Here is a 20,033-nt window from a genome sequence, read left to right on the forward strand (position 1 = left end):
ACACCCAGATGCATTGCAAGTTTGACTCAAAATACGAATTGCAAACCTTTGCAATTCAGGACAATGGCCACCAAAGGCCTCCCACCATTGTGCTGCAAAAAACATAGGAGTGTAATGAGTTAGCTCAACAAAATTACAAATTATATCTAACTTTCAAATTATAAACGATTTAACAAACTTTAAAAAAAATTAAAACTATTAAGAATTTGAAAATTGAAATTTTTGTTTACCTGGCTCATCTGCTTCTCTTGCAATCTTTGCTAGGTTCTTCCCAAAGGTACCTGCTGCATTGCTGAAGATATTGACCTGTCGGTGTATCTCCAGCTGATCAGACTCCAATGGGATCATGCGTTCAATGCAATCAACCAGTCCATCTCTGACCTCCCCCGTCAAAGCTCCTGACTCCTTAGCTTTATAATGATACCGTGGGTTCAAAAAATACCCAGCTGCATGTATAGGGCGATGGAGTTGATTGTTCCATCTTTCATCAATGATTGCCCAAATGGGCCTATACTTTGCCACTCTATCCTTGTATACCGTCTTTATTTGCTCCTTTGCTTGATCCATAGCCTCATAAATGAACCCCATAGCCAACCTTTCCCCATCCACCAACCGCAACACCTTAACTAGTGGCTCAGCAAGCTTCACAATCTTTGCTGCCTTTCTCCAAAAAGTTTCTTCATGGACTTTCCTTTTCAATTCTTTGCCTTCTGGTTTGTTAGACCAATTGCTTTGATTCCATTCATCACTGGAAAACATCTTTTGCAAGTTTCTATGTTGGGAAAGCATAGATTGCAATGTCAAAAAATGTGTAGCAAATCTAGTGATGGCAGGCCTAATAATATCCTTGCCCCCAGTGTGTTTCCTCATGAGGCTCAAAACCAATGTATGATTGTAGATAAATTTTGTTATGCTTTTGGCATGATCTATAGTGTTTTTGACCCAATCTAATTTTCCAATATCCTCAAGCATGAGGTCTATGCGATGTGCAGCGCATGGGGTCCAAAATATGGTCTTGTGTTTTTCCTCTAACAGTTTACCAGCAAGAACATAGTTAGAGGCATTATCTGTGATGATTTGAACAACATTAGCCACCCCCACCTCCTCAACAACCTGATCCAATAGCTGAAACAACAAGTGGCCATCTTTTATCTTATTAGATGCATCAACTGATTTTAAAAACATGGTTCCCTGTGGGCAGAAGACAAGAAAGTTTATGATGGTACGGTTTCTTTGATCAGTCCATCCATCTAACATGATGGTACACCCTGTTCTTGCCCATGAGTCCCTGAACTCTTGCAAATACTCATTAATGGATTGAATTTCTTTCTGCAAACGAAACCCCCTTAGCTCATGCATAGTAGGGCCTTTGAAGCCTTTTCCAGCAGCATGTATGGCATCAAACATAGGCTCATAATATGGTGAACGAGCAGCATTAAAGGGGATATCAGCATCATACCACCATCTAGCTATGTAATCACAAGCAGTCTCCCTCAATTCTTTCTTCCAATGGTCATCTAAAGTGGGCTGCATTTGAGTTTTACTAACTTCAGGACCATGTGCATCTGATGGAGAGGATGGAGTGAAATAACTTTTGATAGTCACATCACCCTTTTTCAAATTCATTCTACCCTTTCCCTTATCTTGAACAAAAGCAAAATAGGGAGGAACATATCGAAAAGGGTTGGATGCCTCAGTTTGAGGGATAGAGGAAGAACCCTCAAAATCATAGTGGGGGTTGGTAGCCATCATTTTTTGTATCTCCCTCTTCCTCCCAATTTCAGCTTGTATGTCTTTTTGCCTAGCCTTATCTTCTTTAAATTTCTCAAAGCTGGCCAACAAATTCTTTCTAATCTCCCCAATTTCTGGTGAGGTACATGGGGTAATTTGGCCTCTAATCCCTGCCAAGTGTTGTTTCAGCCTATTAATGCCCCCAGGACCTTCCTTAATTTTCCTATGGCAAAATTTGCATTGCATTTGACTATCAACCATTTCAACATATGCCCAAGCAGGATCTCTTGCTCTAGGTGCCATTTTTTGACTAGGAAATGAAAGCAAACAATCTGAAAATGACAAAAAAAAAAACATTGATTCAATGTTCATTTATTTGACAAAAAACACTCTCTAAGCTTTCTAGATATGCACCTAAAAAATCTACTAAGCAAAAACAGATTTATAGAGGTGGAAAAAAATACCTCCAGGCACAAACTGCCTCCTCAAGCTTGCTCCAAGAATCAGCTCCTCAATGCTGCTCCAAATGGCTGCCCAAGAAGCTTCTCACTCCAGCTACAATGCTCCTCCAAGACTCCTCACTGCTGCTCCAAAACAAGCTCAAGAACTGCTCACTAACTCTCAAAGAAGACTCTCACTCAAATGCATAAGACTGCTGTGAGTGAATGAGAGCACTTGGGTGTGTTAAATAGGGTTTGGGAGGGGGAAATGGACCCCAAAAATCATTTAGCATATTGGTATAACAGTTTGACATCCAAAACAAACATTAAACATTTTAAAAATCCCAAAAAAATCATTTTTTTATTGTTGTTTACGTGTGGAGGGCCGTCCCTTTGTGACTCGGCCGAGTCAAATCGGAAACAGCCGGGTTGGCCGAGTCACCAAGTCATTGAATGACTCGACCGAGTCATGGGTGACTCGGCCAACCGGACCGTTTCCTAGGCCGGGTCACTCTGCCAGGACTCGGCCAACCGGACCGTTTCCTAGGCCGGGTCACTCTGCCAGCTTTCAACTCGGATCAAGCCGGCCGTTTCGGTTTCGAAGCGGCCGTTTCGGTTTCGAAGCGACCGTTTCTTAAAACAGGGGTTTTATGTGAATGCATATTTATGTTTATAATATATATATAAACAATGATATGTAAAACAATCTAAAACTGGAAGGGCTACAAGGACCTTAATTTTTTTACAAAAATGGAATTGCAAGAGTTGTTTGACATTTGTCCAAGTTTATCTCCATGGGGAGAACAAGTGTTATTTGTGAAATGAATCTTTCGATTGAGATTGTCACTCTAGAAGAGACCAAGAAGGACATCAAACAGGTTCTTGTCTGTGGTCTTCTCTCCCACATGCGAATATGGTGATCTTTCATAGCATCTAATATCACCCTCTATGCTCTGACATCCTTCTTGTCTTATGCTGCCTGATCTACAAGATCTGCTTGCAGTGGAAGGACCGTCTCCACATTCGCCCACAAGTTATGCTCTTTCAAAAGCAATGTGATTCTTGCCTTCCAAGACAAGAAATTTGAAGTGCCATTTAGTCTGTCTTTGAACCTGAGTCTGAGACTGCTTCCTGCCATGGTTGTCTTGTGCTTAATCCTTCAAGCACTTTGTAGATCTAATGTTGAGAACTCAGATCTGATAAATCTGCACTTCAGTTAATAGCTGTGAGGGTTAACTTAATTGGTCCAGGTCCTGTTGCTAAAGCACCTTGCCATTGGGAGGTCACGGGTTCAATTCTCCTCAACGCCCTTAGGGTTAGGCTCTAAATAGTTTGGCCAGGGGGTGTGATCTCTTCAAGTGGACCTAGCCTGATTTTCCACAGAAAAAGATAAATCTGCGCTCAACAATTTTGGATCTACTTTTTGCTTAAAAGCCCAAGCTCTAATACCATGTTGATTTCTGAAAACCAGTGCCTAGGTAAATATATCAGATATAGATTTAAACTACTAGAATTCTTCAACCAAATAAAGTAGCTGAAAAACTTAGGAAAGCAAGAAAAACCGGGATAAGAAGCAAATCTCGTGCATGCACAATTTTTCTACTCTTCAACATCAATTCATCATTCTAATAATGTTTGAACTTACAATAGCTCCCATATTAGGAAAATGGCTTTGAGAAAAAAAATTACAAACGAAACCCAACAAACCTAAATTTCCAGCTCTCAGAAATCTATCCCGAATCACCTCTTCTAAACCGTACTGTCTATACGGCTTACAAATTAATTGTTGCCCTCTCCTTTGTTGCTACTACAATTCTTCTCCTTGCTCGGAAAATCAAAAAATCCTTTTGATTTTCTCCCTTTCTCAAAATCCTTCTTGAGATAATAATTTATTGTGTCCTCTCTTTCACTTGATTTTCTTTTATAATTTTGAGTTGGGTCAAATCCCTGATCTCAACAGTCAAAATTAAATCTCATCTTGAGTTGAGATAAATGATCTATAATTCTACTTAAATCATTAGTACCCAAACTTAGGAACTTTATTAAATTAAACGCATTTTATAAAAATACATTCACTTTATTAATTGATTAAACTCCGAAGTCTAAGAGACATTTAATGACAATTCCCGCAACTTGGACACTTTGCTTTTGCAGAAATACCTGTTAGAGCTACAACCATCAACAACACCCTCGAAACCCCTTCACAGCACACCCAAATCAACTCGGTATAGCATGGGGTTTTAGAAGTTCAAGAGGTTTCAATGGATGAATCCATTTAAATCAGCTCTATCCTACTCCAAACAAGGTGAAAATGCCTAGGAAAACAAATATCCCAAGTCAGTACATCCTCAAGGTGGCTCAATCCACTCCAAGCAATTCTAAGGAAGGAAAAAAAGTTTCAACACATTTAAGCATGCATTCCATAGGTAATAGGGGAGGTGATAAACACTTAGAACTTTTCAACGAGGCAATGCTAAGGTAATTATCATTTCCAAAGTGCCACTACCAAAATATTTGCATGTACACAGAAATTGGGTAGCAATGCCTAACAGATTTAAGCTTAATACTTATCAATCAAATACAGGGAAATCCTACAACAAAAATTATTGCTTGAACATCAAACCAAGTCCAACCCTTCTTTAGGCAACAAACTTACAACCTCCAACAATATTACAACTTAAAATGGATACACAAAGCCACACCAACAAATCTCTTGTGAAAATTTCATTTACTGCAATAACTGAAAATTATTCTCCTAATTGTAAATTTAATTATGCAGTTTATTTGCTACGGCAAACAATGAATAAATCACAACTACAATTTTCACCATAAAAATACTACGGAAAATAAAATACTCAAAACTAAGAAGTTCTAGCACACACGCAAGAATTTAGACAACTATTTTTGGACAATTGTCCCCAAAAAAACCCAATGTGGGAAAACCAGTGCAGCAGATGAGGGTTTTATTATTAATCTCCAACAGCAATTCTGAGTACAATAATTTAGATGCTCTATTGACAATCTAATCTAACAAAAACACTGGCAAAATTATTGAGAGAATTTTCTCTCACCCCACAGCTAATTTACGTCCCCGAAACTGCCTCCCTAGCCGCACACTGAACCTTCTGCGTCAACCTTTGCGCAGAACCTCTGGGATTTTGGCCTTCCTCTTACAACCTATTCTTGGGACTGGAACACTTCCTCTTGGAATGTTGTTGACCTCCTCTACCACCTGCTACTCTCTATCTCTATCTTCTCTGTTGAATCTCTGCTACTGAGAAAATCAAACTATCTGGGCAACCGAGTATCTGCATTGGTGTTTCCTCCATCTACCCATAGACTTCTTATAATCCTCTGTTGGAGTACCAACAACCAAGATTAAAACATAATCGGTGGCCCAGATTTATTCTTTGTCGATCTGTGTGAGTTTCTAGATGATTCTCACCTTATCTCAATTAAAAATAGTAGAGTTTATCTTGTAGAGTTGTCTGTGAACTGGGAGATTGAACTGGCAGACTTAGGAAATATTTCAAAACTGGCTAATAATCTAATTGAGACACTTCTAGGTGGAATTCCCAGAAACAATTTCCAGGTTTTGGAGATTTCATGTATGCTAGTCTTTCCACCAAATTTCGTGGCTAGAACACATCTAATGCTACAGAAACTAACATCTCTCAATAATTTGAATAACATTGTGGTTTTAATACTAAATCTTTTAAGCGTGTCACGTTCCCAAACTATCATTTTAATTATAGAGGCAATGTCAAATTTCATTAAAATTTTGAATATTAAATCTGTTAAAATTGGCAACTAGGTCCAAACTCCAAGTGGGTCATCTTGTTAATGGCAGCTGATATTTTTCTTGGATCCCTTTCATCGAGGGGTGTAGGATTGATCTAAAGATCATCCGATTCCGATAAGTATTCATGGAGATATGAATTTATTTGTGTTATGGGACAATTCGTCAAGGTCGGCCAGCAACCAAATAAACCCCACTTGTGCTCAACGATTTAGTATAAATAGAGATGGCCTTCAAGTCATTTCAACACACTTGGGATCTCTTCCTCTCTACTTTTCTTTGGGTTTTAGTAGAAGGAGAGATCCTAAGGGATAACGTTGCCCTAATCTAGAGGGAGTGCCCTAGGCTCTACGCTGCCCTAATGAAGAAGCCCTAGACGCAGGAGGAAAGGGAGATCTAGCACGGTGAAGGAGGCCTAACAGCAAGCCCTAACGTTGTCCTATGGAGAAGCCCTAACACTGCCCTATGAAGAAGTAATAATACATAGCCATGGAAACGAATGCAGAAACCCTAGCCGCAGGTCTAAGGAGGAGATACCCTAAACCTAGTTGCTAGAATGCCTAATGGAGATGGCACCTAAACGATGTCCTAGAAGAAGTGCTCTACACATGGAATGTCCTTGTTGTCATGAAAGGAAAAGTCCTTATCCTATACGCAGTCATGAAAGGAATACCATTGCTATCATGGAATGAATGCTCTCACACGTAACGCTGAGATAAAGAAGCCACATCTTCAGCTATCCTTAACGTTGTTCTAAATAAGGATGCTCTATCTGCTGTTTGGATTGAATCAAAGTCATGAATGATAGATCCAAGTCTTATGATGAATGTTGTAACATTATAAAATATAAACAGCATAGTATATGGACAGCAAGATGTATGGTGCAGCAATGGTGAAGATGTATGGACAGCAAGATGTATGGTGCAGCAATGGTGAAGCTGTATGGACAGCAAGATGTATGGTGCAGCAGTATGGACAGCAAAAAGTATGGTGCAGCAGAGGGACAACAATGCTACATGGTGCTGCAATGATAAGCAATGGGACAGCAAAGGCAACTTGGTGAAGTATGGTACAGTAACGGGACAGCAATGGTCAATGGCATATAGTGCACAATGGGACAGCAAAGGTCAATGGCATATAGTGCACAACGGGACAGCAATGGTACAATGGTACAACATGGGATAACTAGTATTTAGCGCAACAAATTCATGGTGTTGTTATGGTATGGCAAAGCACAATGGGACAGCCATGACATTGTGCAACAGTGGCACAATGGTACAGCAGCATGTGAGGAACAGCAAACAAACATTGGGACAGTTGTATGGTACTTAGCAGCAAGTACATCAAGCATGCAAGGGACAACAAACAAGCAATGGGACAGCTAACATGGACAACATGGTTCAATCATGACACATGGGACAGCAGTACAGCATTAGGTGTAGCAATCATAAGGTCCAGCATTGTGATGATGGGTGCAGCACGGTGAGGTGCAGCGTGATGACGAGATGCAGCACGATGATAGGTGAAGCAGTCACCTTGGAGAATCAGTTGAAGCAGCATGTCTTCAACTGATCTCATGTATCATCTTCTTAGAGATGATCTATGCTCTCATCTAGATAAGTCAAAGTGTTGACTTCAGTTGTAAATGTATTATCTCCCTCTGTTGAACTATTGAAGAACATATAAGAAGAATTGATCAAGGGTTTCCCCACATTGGGGATTGTCCCTGGCTAGCACCACATCTTGTCTCCTCTTGTCTTGGCTTGTCTTCTGCAATTTATATTTATGCTGTATCTGGAGTTTACTTTAATGCTGATGTGATTGCTAATCTGGAAAAGATATTGAGCTAACTGTGAAAATTGGAATAAATTGCTCTAGCATAGAACATACCTAAACTTAACATGGTATCAGAGGTGAGGTGAAGACAAAGCCCAAGCAAGAGTGAAAGAGAAATCACTGAAAACAGCTGGGAAAGGACAAAAGGATCAATGGATTCCTCATCCCTCTTCAAATTCACCAAGGGTAAAGTCGAAGCAGAGTATATTATTAGAATGGCGCAGTGGAAGCTTCTAATGGCCTACCTACAGATCACTTCAATGGGAAGTCCGGATCTCGGGGTGAAAGGAAAGGCAGATGACTTGCTTACAATAAGTTTGCCCATTATGCGAAGGAGTGTCCAAATGCCAGGGACACATCTATTGATGAAGATAACAATCATTCCAGGGACATCTTCAATGATCGAAGGAATGCCAAACAATGTAGGTCATCAAGGAAACGGCCGACTCTTCAAGGAAAGCAAGGAACCCCAGGTATGAAGAATCAAATGTTGTTTCTGATAAGATAAAGAAGCGTTATCTTGTATTGGCCCTCTCCTTCAAATTCTATGGGAATCTGGCTTATTGATTATAGTGCTTCAAGGCACTTCATCGGATAGAAGGGTGCTCTCTCGAATTTGGTAAGAAACAATCGTGGGATTATACTTGGAGCCGATGCCACCTATCCCGAAAAGGGTGTAGGAAATGTTACTCCTCAATTGAATAAGGGTAACTCGGTTCATTGACAAAATCTCTTTTATGTACCTAATCGCAAGAAGAACCTGGTGTCCATTTCGGCAATGGAAGTCAAATGTTTTCAGGGTGGCATTCATCGATGGAAAGGTACGTGTTTGAAAATAGAATTTTCAAAGATGCTTTTACTCATGGGTTCAGGGTTGGCAATTTGTACCAAGTTGCAGGATGGTCCATTGGGGACCATGTCAGTTGACACATCTCATCTATAGCACTAGAGGTCTACTTATTGTGGGGCCCTACCTGATGTGAGTCAGATGGTGACTGGGATGCCTGAATTCAAAAGGAGCATGAAGGTACATGTCTGAGATGTACCGAAGGAAAATATTACAAAGGGACCATTCCCCTCATGTAGCAGGTTCACAGGCTTGGAACAACCCGAGGGGTTTGAGATTCATTGGGAATCTCATGTATGCAGGTGGAAGAAAGCCCTCTATGGCTTGAAGCAAATCACCCTGGGTTTGATATGAGAGGATTGATAGCTGTCAGATGAAGTTGAGATTCACTAAGAGTGAAGCCGATCCAAACCATTGTTTGAAGATTGTGGATGATAGACCTCTCATACCGGCACCTTCTAAGAACGACCTATTTCTGATAGGTGCAGACCCTCTCACTTGCATATTCCGGATGTGGAATGGTAAACTGCATGCTTGTGACTACCTCGAGGATCTTAACTTTCAAAAGTTATACGGTGATGATGCCGAACCAGATTTGGGAAATGCCTCTGAGTTTCATAAACTCATTTGCATTGATGTTCTTGGTGAACTTCCATCCATATATATGTTTTGCAGTTAGCATGGTGAGCTCCTATTTGGTTGAGCCTCACTGGATTGGTGCCAAGAATCTTCTGAGATGTCTTCGAGGCACAATCTTTGGATTGATGCCATAAATATGAAGCTGCGTGATTATTCGAATGTTGATTGGGCAGGCAGTGTGGAGGGTCACTAAAGCACTTCTCAGCGCTAGTTCTCTTTGGATTCTGCTTCGATATCATGGATGAGCAAGGAGCAGAAGTCGGTTGCTATAAGCACCGCCGAGACCGAACACATAGCTACGAGATGATCTCGTGTGAAGCTGCTTGGTTGTGGAAGCTCTTCAGTGAGCTGTTTGAACTTTGTACACATGATGAATACCACTGTGATCCTCTATGACAAATAGGGGGGATTCGATTGTTGAGGAATCCCGTATTCAATGATTGCTCCAGCAGATAGACATCAGATACTACCTTATCTGGGATATGGTAAGTCGATGAGCGAGGAGGCTCCATCGCATTGAGACTGATGTACAGGTCGCAAACATTTTGTCAAAGCCCCGGGGAAAGGTCAAATTTGTGACTTTCCCGAACAACATGGAGTCGTTGAGAGACCTTCGTATAAGGGTCCTGCATGTTGCATGCATTAAGCTCTGGGAGCTCTGGGGGCTTGGGGTGATTACTGGAGCAACACACGACCATAGGGTGACTCACTCTCCCTTAATCGTGCGTTGTGTATAGGGTGAATAGCTCAGCCTTCCCCTGTGATACCCCGAGGCAACTTTGGGACAGGATGATTCGTTCTCCCGTGAGCCAGGATGATTCGTTCTCCTGTGGGACAGGATGATTAGTTCTCTTGTCGAAGCATCCTACCCATGCAGTCTGAGACTCATGGGAAGTACCTCTCATTTGATCAATGAGCAGGGAAATGGGGTTAGGGACCATAGTAGTACTATTGATGGACACATCGTTGTATCTACTGTATTCCCTATGCTAGGATGACCTCCAACTGATCTGGGATCAGTATGAGTGGTTTGAGACACTCTCTTGTGATATTGATCTAGGATCAATAAAACTGATTTCTGGACAGTAAGAGTGATATGACACACTTTCTTCAGTTGAAACTGACTTCGAGTCAGTAGAGAATGGTATGAGACATTCTCGATCAATTCTTCTTCTTCATGGTTCAGCAGAGCAGTGCAGGGCACTGATTGCAGAGATAGTACAATCGGACATATGGATCAACGGATGGAGTTCTCCCTAGTTGAGAGGGAGTGTTAAAATTGGCAACTAGGGCCAAACTCCATGTGGGTCATCTTATTAATGGCAGCTGATATTTTTCTTAGATCCCTCTCATCGAGAGGTGTAGGATTGATCTAAAGATCATCCAATTCTGATAAGTATTTATGAAGATATGAATTTATTTGTGTTATGGGACAATTCGTCAAGGTCGGCAAGCAACCAAATAAACCCCACTTGTGCTCAACGTTTTAGTATAAATAGAGGTGGCCTTCAAGTCATTTCAACATGCTTGGGATCTCTTTCTCTCTACTTGTCTTTGGGTTTTAGTAGGTGGAGAGGTCCTAAGGGATAACACTACCCCAATCTAGAGGGAGTGCCCTAGGCTCTACGTTGCCCTAATGAAGAAGCCCTAGACGCATGAGGAAAGAGAGATCTAGCACGGTGAAGGAGGCCTAATAGCAAGCCCTAATGTTGCCCTATGGAGAAGCCCTAACACTGCCCTATGAAGAAGTAATAATACACAGCCATGGAAATGAAGGCAGAAACCCTAGCCGCAGGTCTAAGGAGAAGAGATGCCCTAAACCTAGTTGCTACATTGCCTAATGGAGACGGCACCTAAACGTTGTCCTAGAAGAAGTGCTCTACACATGGAATGCCCTTGTTGTCATGAAAGGAAAAGCCCTTATCCTATACGTAGTCATGAAAGGAATACCATTGTTGTCATGGAAGGAATGCACTTACACGTAAACGTTGAGATAAAGAAGCCACATCTTCAGCTATCCTTAACATTGTTCTAAATAAGGATGCTCTATCTGCTGTTTGGATTGAATCACAGTCATGAATGATAGATCCAAGTCTTATGATGAATGTTGTAACATTATAGACAGCATAGTATATGACAGCAAGATGTATGGTGCAACAATGGTGCAGAGATGTATGGACAACAAGATGTATGGTGCAGCAATGGTGCAGATGTATGGACAGCAAGATGTATGGACGACAAGATGTATGGTGCAGCAATGGTGCAGATGTATGGACAACAAGATGTATGATGCAACAATCGTGCAGAGGTATGGACAGCAAGAAGTATGGTGCAGCAGTGGGACAACAATGCTACATGGTGCTGCAATGATAAGCAATGGGGCAGCAAAGGCAACTTGGTGAAGTATGGTGCAGCAGTGGGACAGCAATGCTACATGGTGCTGCAATGATAAGCAATGGGGCAGCAAAGGGAACTTGGTGCAGTATGGTGCAGCATATGGTACAGCGATGGGACAGCAATGGTCAATGGCATATAGTGCACAACGGGACAGCAATGGTCCAATGGTACAACATGGGACAACTAGTATTTAGTGCAACAAATTCATGGTGCTGTTATGGTATGGCAAAGCACAACGGGACAGCCATGACATTGTGCAGCAGCGGCACAATGGTACAGCAGCATGCAAGGGACAACAAACTAACATTGGGACAGTTGTATGGTACTTAGCAGCGAGTATACCAAGCATGCAATGGTACAGCAAGCATGCAAGGGGCAGCAAACAAACAATGGGACAGCTAACATAGACAACATGGTTCAATCATGATTCATGACACATGGGACAGCAGTACAACATTAGGTGTAGCAATGATAAGGCCCAGCATTGTGATGATGGGTGCAGCATGGTGCAGCATGATGACGAGATGCAGCACGATGATAGGTGAAGGAGTCACCTTGGAGAATCAATTGAAGCAGCATATCTTCAATTGATCTCATATATCATCTTCTTAGAGATGATCTATGCTCTCATCTAGATAAGTCAAAGTGTTGACTTCGGTTGTAAATGTACTATCTCTCTCTGCTGAACTATTGAAGAACATATAAGAAGAATTGATAAAGGATTTCCCCACATTGGGGTTTGTCCCTGGCTAGCACCACATCTTGTGTCCTCTTGTCTTGGCTTGTCTTCTGCAATTTATATTTATGTTCTATCCGCAGTTTACTTTAATGTTGATGTGATTGCTAATCTGGAAAAGATATAGAGCTAACTGTGAAAATTGAAATAAATTGATCTAGCATAGAACATACCTAAACTTAACAAAATCACATCCAAATGATAAACCAGATAACAAAGTTGTTGGAAACCATTATGAAAATGACAAATTTGCAAATGTCCATATGACACGATATCGTGATGATAAATCTATGGGAAACCATTATGAATATAATGCAAGAAACAAAAGTATGATACTTCAAAATGGATGCCTCCAAGAACTGGACCAAGAATTATTGCTTCTTCCATCAAAACAGTCAAAGTCGATTTAACTAAAGCAAGCTTGTCGGGTCAATGGATCAAGGTTGGCAAATCCTGGTGAAACTCAACAATCTTGGGAAATTTGACTAGATTTAACTCAACTTAACCCAGATGATAGACAACTTATTTTAGAACCAAACTAAGCCAAGTAGACTTGCGGGTCTGTTTCAATGGCTCAATGTTACCTACGACAAACTTGAAAGCATCCAAATATGAGAACCAATCTTGCAGAAAGGAACAGCTCAGTGAAATCCTTCAAGTTCCTATGCACCCATGGGTTCTCGACAAACCTGGGAATATCCAGAAAATTAAAAACTTCTTCAAAACTTTTATGAAAATGATGACGGAAACAAAGATGTGATTGATTCAGACTGATGTCTTCATGAAATGGACCAATAATTAGTGCTTCCGCCATCAAGAAGATGACTTGTTGAAAGTAAAATATGTAAAAATGTAAACAAAGATTTCATCAACAAACCATTAAATGAATACTAAAGAGAATGCATAAATACTATTCTGTCAATTATGCTCTTGAGAATGTGAACTTCACCATAAACATCTGCAAGCAATCAAAATAGCATGTCTATCCTCTTTATCATTGTGGTAAATTGTAATACAATCTCCAAAAGTCTAAATTGAAAGCACAATTGACATCATCTATGCTCCACTGAAGATTGAACCATTTATTAAATATTTGAACTAATATCCAACTGTCATTTCTATCCTCTTCTTTACTGATATGATGAAGTTGTTTCTTCACTGGCTACCTCTCTTTTATGACATTTGCCACATACTGCTCAGAAAAGATGTAAGCATAACCCATCTTCTACGGAAGTGACATAACCCATCAACATAATACCTTTCTTTTGTCACTCTCATCAGAAAAGAAACAATTCCATCATTTAACCCTTCCACATATTGCATTCACATGTATGTGCATGCAGGGGCGAGAGAGAGAGAGAAAGAGAGAGTATAAAAAAAATACATTCATTTTCAGCTTTCGGCGGGAAGTCCAATCTGCCAGTTCACAGACAACTCTACAAGATAAAACAAGAATCATAACTTCCAGCTGACTGGACAAACATTTTGCATACATGATCAAATAAATGGATGAATGACAGTGTATGTTTAACTTACTAGAATAACAGGATACATTAGACTTGGCATCATTCCAGTGACAGTTGTGAACTTCCCTAGGAAGGTGAAATGTCATATTATGTTTGTTTTTGAGGGGGTTGTTGACAGAAGAGGAGTATCCCACTTAACAAGTTTGGTCATGTTATGTGAACTACGATGATAAAATGCTGGACCTTCCTCCATCAGTTCTGCAAGATCAGATAATTATATCTGGTAGCACTGGTTAACTTTATATACAACTATGTAATTAAACATTTACTGTCTCAAACTTCAATCATCTGAATAGTCTTGCCAATTGGTTATTGCAGTATGCAATTTCACGGCAGAACCGGAATATAATAACATCCAAAGAGTACAAAGAAATACCTGACAGCCATAGTACCTTATTGTTTGATGTTGTAGTTGACTTTGAGCATTATGGAGAGCATTCTTCCAGGCAGTCACGTCATTCCGTTTGTTTATAGGGGGTGGTTCTAAACCATAACGAGACATGTCCATTGTAAGAGGAGGCTTGCCAGCACGTACACGTTCAAACTCCTTTGCCACCATAGGGTAGTTCTGCAGGTTTGCAATGTGAAAGTTAGAATCTGAGTAGCACATTTGTAATGTTGCGTCAGAGTACATGGCTAATGTGCTTACAAATTTTAATGTTTATCTCACCCATTAATCGAAACAGTTGTACAATATTATGAGTATTCATTTCACTGTTTTGTCTCAATATGAACTGAAGGATGACATGACCAATCTAATTTTCATCCCAAGAATTGAATTAGATCATGAAAGATGCTGCTCAGAGCACAATGGTTTTAACTGAAATACAGAAGCATATTGTGATCAAACCAATGTTCATCCAAGGATTTGAAAAAGATCAAAACAAGAAGTTGCGAAAACCACAAAGAATTTAAGCATCTACCACGGCTCCAAGCCCTTAGCAGCAGAGATAATTGTGCCTAAACCATTCAAAATAGGACAGTTTTAATATTTACTCAAATTGCCTTGCAATTCACAAGACAAATGGTCTGTGGCAAGTTTCTTTCCTTCCGAGACCTAACATTCAACATCCTAAATCTAAGTCACAAGGTTCAAATTCTATTTTCAATTTGGTAGACAAAAGATTCAGTGAAAAACATTAGAATGTGGAAGAGTTTTTAAAAATCATAAAATCCATTGAACCTTTTATTCATCCTTTTCTCCTTTATCCTATGGTGAACAGAAAAATGCTTTATCCTATGGTGGATGAAGAATGAAATTTGTATCAGGAAACATGGGTGTTCTGTATCGTCAAACCACCTAAAGTTTTGATTCCAGTGGAGTAGCTATGATCATAGTACTTACCATGAAGATAGCTTATGCACGGCCATAGGATAAGAAAAGCAGTGTCGCGACTTTGATTCAAACGCTCAACAATTAAAGGCCAGGATCCCGGCCGTTAAAAGTCAGTTTTATGCTCTGTTGTCCTAGTGTATTTAATAGTCTGAAATATTAGGTTCCAGATGGCCACAATCCAGGCTGTTAAAAGCCAGGAAATCTGCCTTGTTGTGTTAATGTTTTGTTAACATTATTTGTTATGCTTTGTGCATATATATATATATATATTAAAAGCCAGGAAATCTGCCTTCTTGTGTTAATGTTTTGTTAACATTATTTGTTATGCTTTGTTGCATATATATATATATATATATATAATTGTTAAGCTCTCTCATCATGAGATACCCTGCGTAGTTACAAGTGAAGCCCTTTCAGCTTAATCATCACCTTAGACAATATATATATATATATATATATATATATAATTTTAAGTTCACGGCCAAGCCCCACCAAATTAGTGTATTATTTTATAAAGGTATTCCCTCAATTCTCTTTGCTGAGCTTTATTATGTTTTTTTTGGTACACCAACTAACTCTCTTCAAAATTCATTAGCCCCAAATTCGAACATAAACACAATGACGGTGACTTAGCCTTTAAGTGAACGTAGCCAAATATAGGTGCAAGTCCAGATGATTTTGACGAAACACGTAACTGTTGGTTGTGGCTCCTAAAGCAGACCTGTCTTTATTGGTCCTCGGAGCTGTATGTGTGCAAATGCAGATATTATTTGTAAAAGATCATTAAAGTTTCTGCTGAGAAATAAAACGATTGAAAAGAAAAAAATTCGGTGAATTGCCCTTTGTTAAGGATGTGGCTCTACCTTCAGCTTCAGCGCCAATCCCCAGAGGTATCTACAGCATGAAATACACCTTGAAATTCAACCAGGAGTTGCATCCGGTCTCATCCATTGATATACCCTGCATCAGTAAGTAATATCCCCAATTTTGATTTTTTATTTGAGGAGATTAACGAAGTTTATTGGGGAGGTGCTAGACATAGCACAATTTTGTAGTTTGAGTTTTGGATATGATTTCGGCTTGAGGAGCTTGGGTGAAAAGGACAGATTGTAGCTCATTGGCAGGTGGGGGCCACAGGAGAGACAAAAAAGGGAACGCGCACAAGAAAGGGGATGAACTAGTGGAAAGTGGGGGTCACCAAGGGAGAGAGAGGCCAACGATTATAAATAGAGCAAGGAGGCTCTCATTTGGGACATCTTTGGTCATTTTACAATTTCAACGTTAGTTCTCTTGAGCTGCTTAACAACCGTGTTGTTCAGCACAAGGGATTTCCAAGCGGCCACCTCTACCTTCGGTGAACTTCGAGTGTCACCCTAGGGGAGTAAGGAGTCCATCTCAGGGTTTCTCTAGGAGCTACAGTGCAGACCATTTCTAGTTGGAGCATGCTTCTCTTAGGGCACAGAAGGAAATTCAAAGGGGCTGAGAGAAGCTAGCAAACAATGGAGTTTTGGCCGAAGAATTTGCAAATTTTTATCCATAGGGAGGGCAAGCTTTTCCTTGGTGATTAGCAGGGCTGAGATTGTTGCATTTTGGAGGGACAAATATATCTATTTCAAGGGTTTCTGGACAGTTACTGCTCAGACATTTTGACAGGGAGATTTGGGGAGTTCGAGCTAAGGAGAAATAGCTTGGAGGAGTGGTTTGTAGGGGTTGGAGGAGATTTTTCTAGTAATTGATTGGCCTTCTACAGCAGAATTATTTCCACAGGGCATTTTTCCAGCTAATTAGAACCAGTGTTTTAAAAATCGGCCGGTTCACTAGCCAACAGGTTCAAACTGGCAGAAAAACACGGTTGGACCCCACCCTTTGCCCAAAATTTAGAAAAACCGGTCCTAACCGGCCGGTTTAGGACGGAACAGACCGATTTATGGTCAAACCGGCCAGTTCCGTCCTAAACCAGCTGGTTAGCTGCCAAGGCCATTACAAGTTAGAAATGCAATTAGAGTGCAATGCAATTAGAGAAATAAACACTTTTTATTAATGATATTACCCTCTAGACAAAGGAGGAAGGCTCTTATTCAAGGAACTTCTCTACAAGGTGATAACCTGTCAAAAACAAATCCACTTAAGATGGTCCAAAACCGCTTCAAGGGTCAGACTATGAATGACTTACAGCCTTCCAGCAAGATGATGATGGCAAGAAATTTCTTGGCCTAAGGAGCAAAATCTTCAAATGCAACAGATGATAAGAATGCCAGGTCTTTGCTGCAAGAGGAGCTTGAAATCCAGTGATGAAGAGTCCTGCAATTAAAGCTAGACAGTCACCTTATACCAGTGATTGGAATGCCAAGGGATTTTTTGAGTAGAAAAATGCAATAGGCCAGCAATTCTCCTCCAAAGGTTCTGCTCAAAAATATTAGCAGTTTAATTCTGCAAGATGATGAAATCACAATTCTAGGAACAAAATAGATCACTCTAATAGGCAAATGAGCAATGATGAATGACTTGTACTTTCAACAAGGGATAGGTCATTGAAACATTACAAGATCATGTACCTTTGGCTAAAGTATTCTTTTACTCTAGGAAACAATGTCTAGGAATCAGTGAGATAACCCAAATAATTGAAATTTGCTAACAAGGAAGAAATGAATACCACCCACTCAGATTAGCCAATTGTACCCACTTATTTCATTTTTTTGGACTTTATAGGCCATTTAGAGCCTCATTACTTATGTATTTTGTCGTTGATATGCATTGCACTCGGTGCCATTTTGATATATTCACCTTTACATGGTATATAAATGAGCAAACTTTACATATTTTGTCTCTATTGGCTTGGATTTATGGTTTTAAATCTTAAGAATAGTTTTTTTCATTAAAAATTAATTATTTAATGTATTTTTTTAAAATCAGTTCATTTAGACCTGACTAGTCCTAGTTTGAAACCCGATTTATTAGGTGGACCGGTCCAGTCACCGGTTCCGGTTTTTAAAACTATGGTTAGAAGTTAGAACCATACACATTTCTTGGGGTCGTCGGGGTGTTGGAAATAATACTGAGAGGGGGGGCGGGATGAATCAGTATTATCAAATCAATATAACTTTTTCATTTCCATACTCAGATTCATATATGCTACTTCAGTTAAGGGAACCCGCGTGTATACGCAACAGTGTTTAATGCAACTAGCGTATATCCAGTAAACTTATGATTCAATTAATCCATTATATGTTGACCTTTAATCCGTGCATCAGAACTTCAATAACCATATAAAAAGTAAACAGGTGCAGTAAAAACAGAACAGATCATCACACATAAGAAGCACACATGAACACCATGATATAAGGTGGAAACCCAATGTGGGTGAAAACCACCTGCTGCAATTCGTCTCTATCTTCTTTTAATTAGAAACTTCTTTTTACAATGGTTATGTACTGGTGCAGTCTTATACCAGTACGCAGGCTTCTACCTGCAGAAGGCTACAACCTTCTCTCGTTCTCCAGACTCTCCTGGAAGGGAGCTACAACCCCCTTAGCTCTTGTACTAGCTGATGTACTAGTACGTAGGTGCTGGCCTACAGAAGGCTACAACCTTCTCTTTTCTTCCAGGGACCATGTTTCATAAATTTTCAGACTGGATCCATAAATACAAAACAATCACCACTGCAATACAATCATCAACTATACCTGCATCATCAATCTCTGAATCACCCAATACTGAATCACTGAAACCCTGTCATTAAAACACAGTTACCAGAACACAGACCAGAGCCCAGAACTCTGCAACAACCACTAGAACCAACAGCAACCTAAAATATCAACTCTCATAATGTATACGCTACTTGACTGTGTCAAACCAGCGTGTACACGCACTTTCACCAGAGAGAACCCGCATACAGATCTAAAGATAATTACTTATACCTTTGCTACAATTACCAACTTTATCAGCCGCATAGGAGCCTCCTTGATTCAGATTGAGCCAAGCATTTCAAACCCATAACCAGTATACTAGATCTCACACTTCATCAGATATTCATCACACTTGCACCGCCTTGGCCTAATGATCTTCTCCTTATATAAGTTTAGGCTTCTCTCAATACCATGGTCCAAAACCACGTAGAACCAATACCTTGGACCCAATACCTGGGGTCAACACTTCGGACCAAATACCATGGACCAAAACTTAGTTTTCCAACATGTACGCGTCTTTCCTTCTGTGAACCTGCGTGTGTACGTATACGCGCCTTTTGTTCTTCTCACCTGCGTGTATACGCACTTTCATCAAGGTTAACCTGCGTATATCTCTCTTGACCTGATGTACTAAGATTTGTCCTCTGATTGAGTTGCCACCAAGGACAACACCTGTATCATACCTCTGAGTGAGTTTCCATCAAGGACAACACCTGTATCATAATGCCAACATGGGGCACGTTGGATTCAGCGCAAACCCTTTCTGGGTTTTATGGGTTTATTGAGAGGAGTCTCCAGCTAATTTTATAGAATTTTTCGAGCAATATTCAGGCCTGAAATCCTCATTCTTATAGCACGGCGAATTGCTAGTTAGTTGGGGAATCTGCATCACTTGGTGGGCTCAATTTTTCTTGGAGTTGAGCCAAACCCTTTCTGGGTATTTATGGGGTTTTGGAGGGGAGTCTGCTGCTGCAATTTCAGGACGATCCGAGCATTCTTGAGAGCAGAATCTTCAGTCCCATTCCAGCAGCAGTAGTCGTAATTTTCTGGGTAATGCACA

General features: G+C 40.2%; 1 protein-coding gene across 2 annotated transcripts in view; it reads right to left on the reverse strand.

Annotated features, from left to right (window-relative positions):
* MOS4 (modifier of snc1,4) overlaps positions 1-20,033 on the reverse strand; it is a 192,733-nt gene that overhangs the window by 153,312 nt on the left and 19,388 nt on the right. For both annotated transcript variants that reach the window (XM_089432640.1, XM_089432641.1), the window contains exon 2: positions 14,344-14,519. In XM_089432640.1, the coding sequence (XP_089288766.1) occupies positions 14,344-14,519 (176 nt within the window). The remainder of the gene's footprint in view (positions 1-14,343; positions 14,520-20,033) is intronic.

The sequence above is a fragment of the Pinus tabuliformis genome, chromosome 5_1 (assembly GCF_031772625.1).
Source record: "Pinus tabuliformis cultivar Carrire ecotype Pingquan chromosome 5_1, CPIR1, whole genome shotgun sequence".
In the NCBI taxonomy this organism is placed as follows: Eukaryota; Viridiplantae; Streptophyta; class Pinopsida; order Pinales; family Pinaceae; genus Pinus; species Pinus tabuliformis.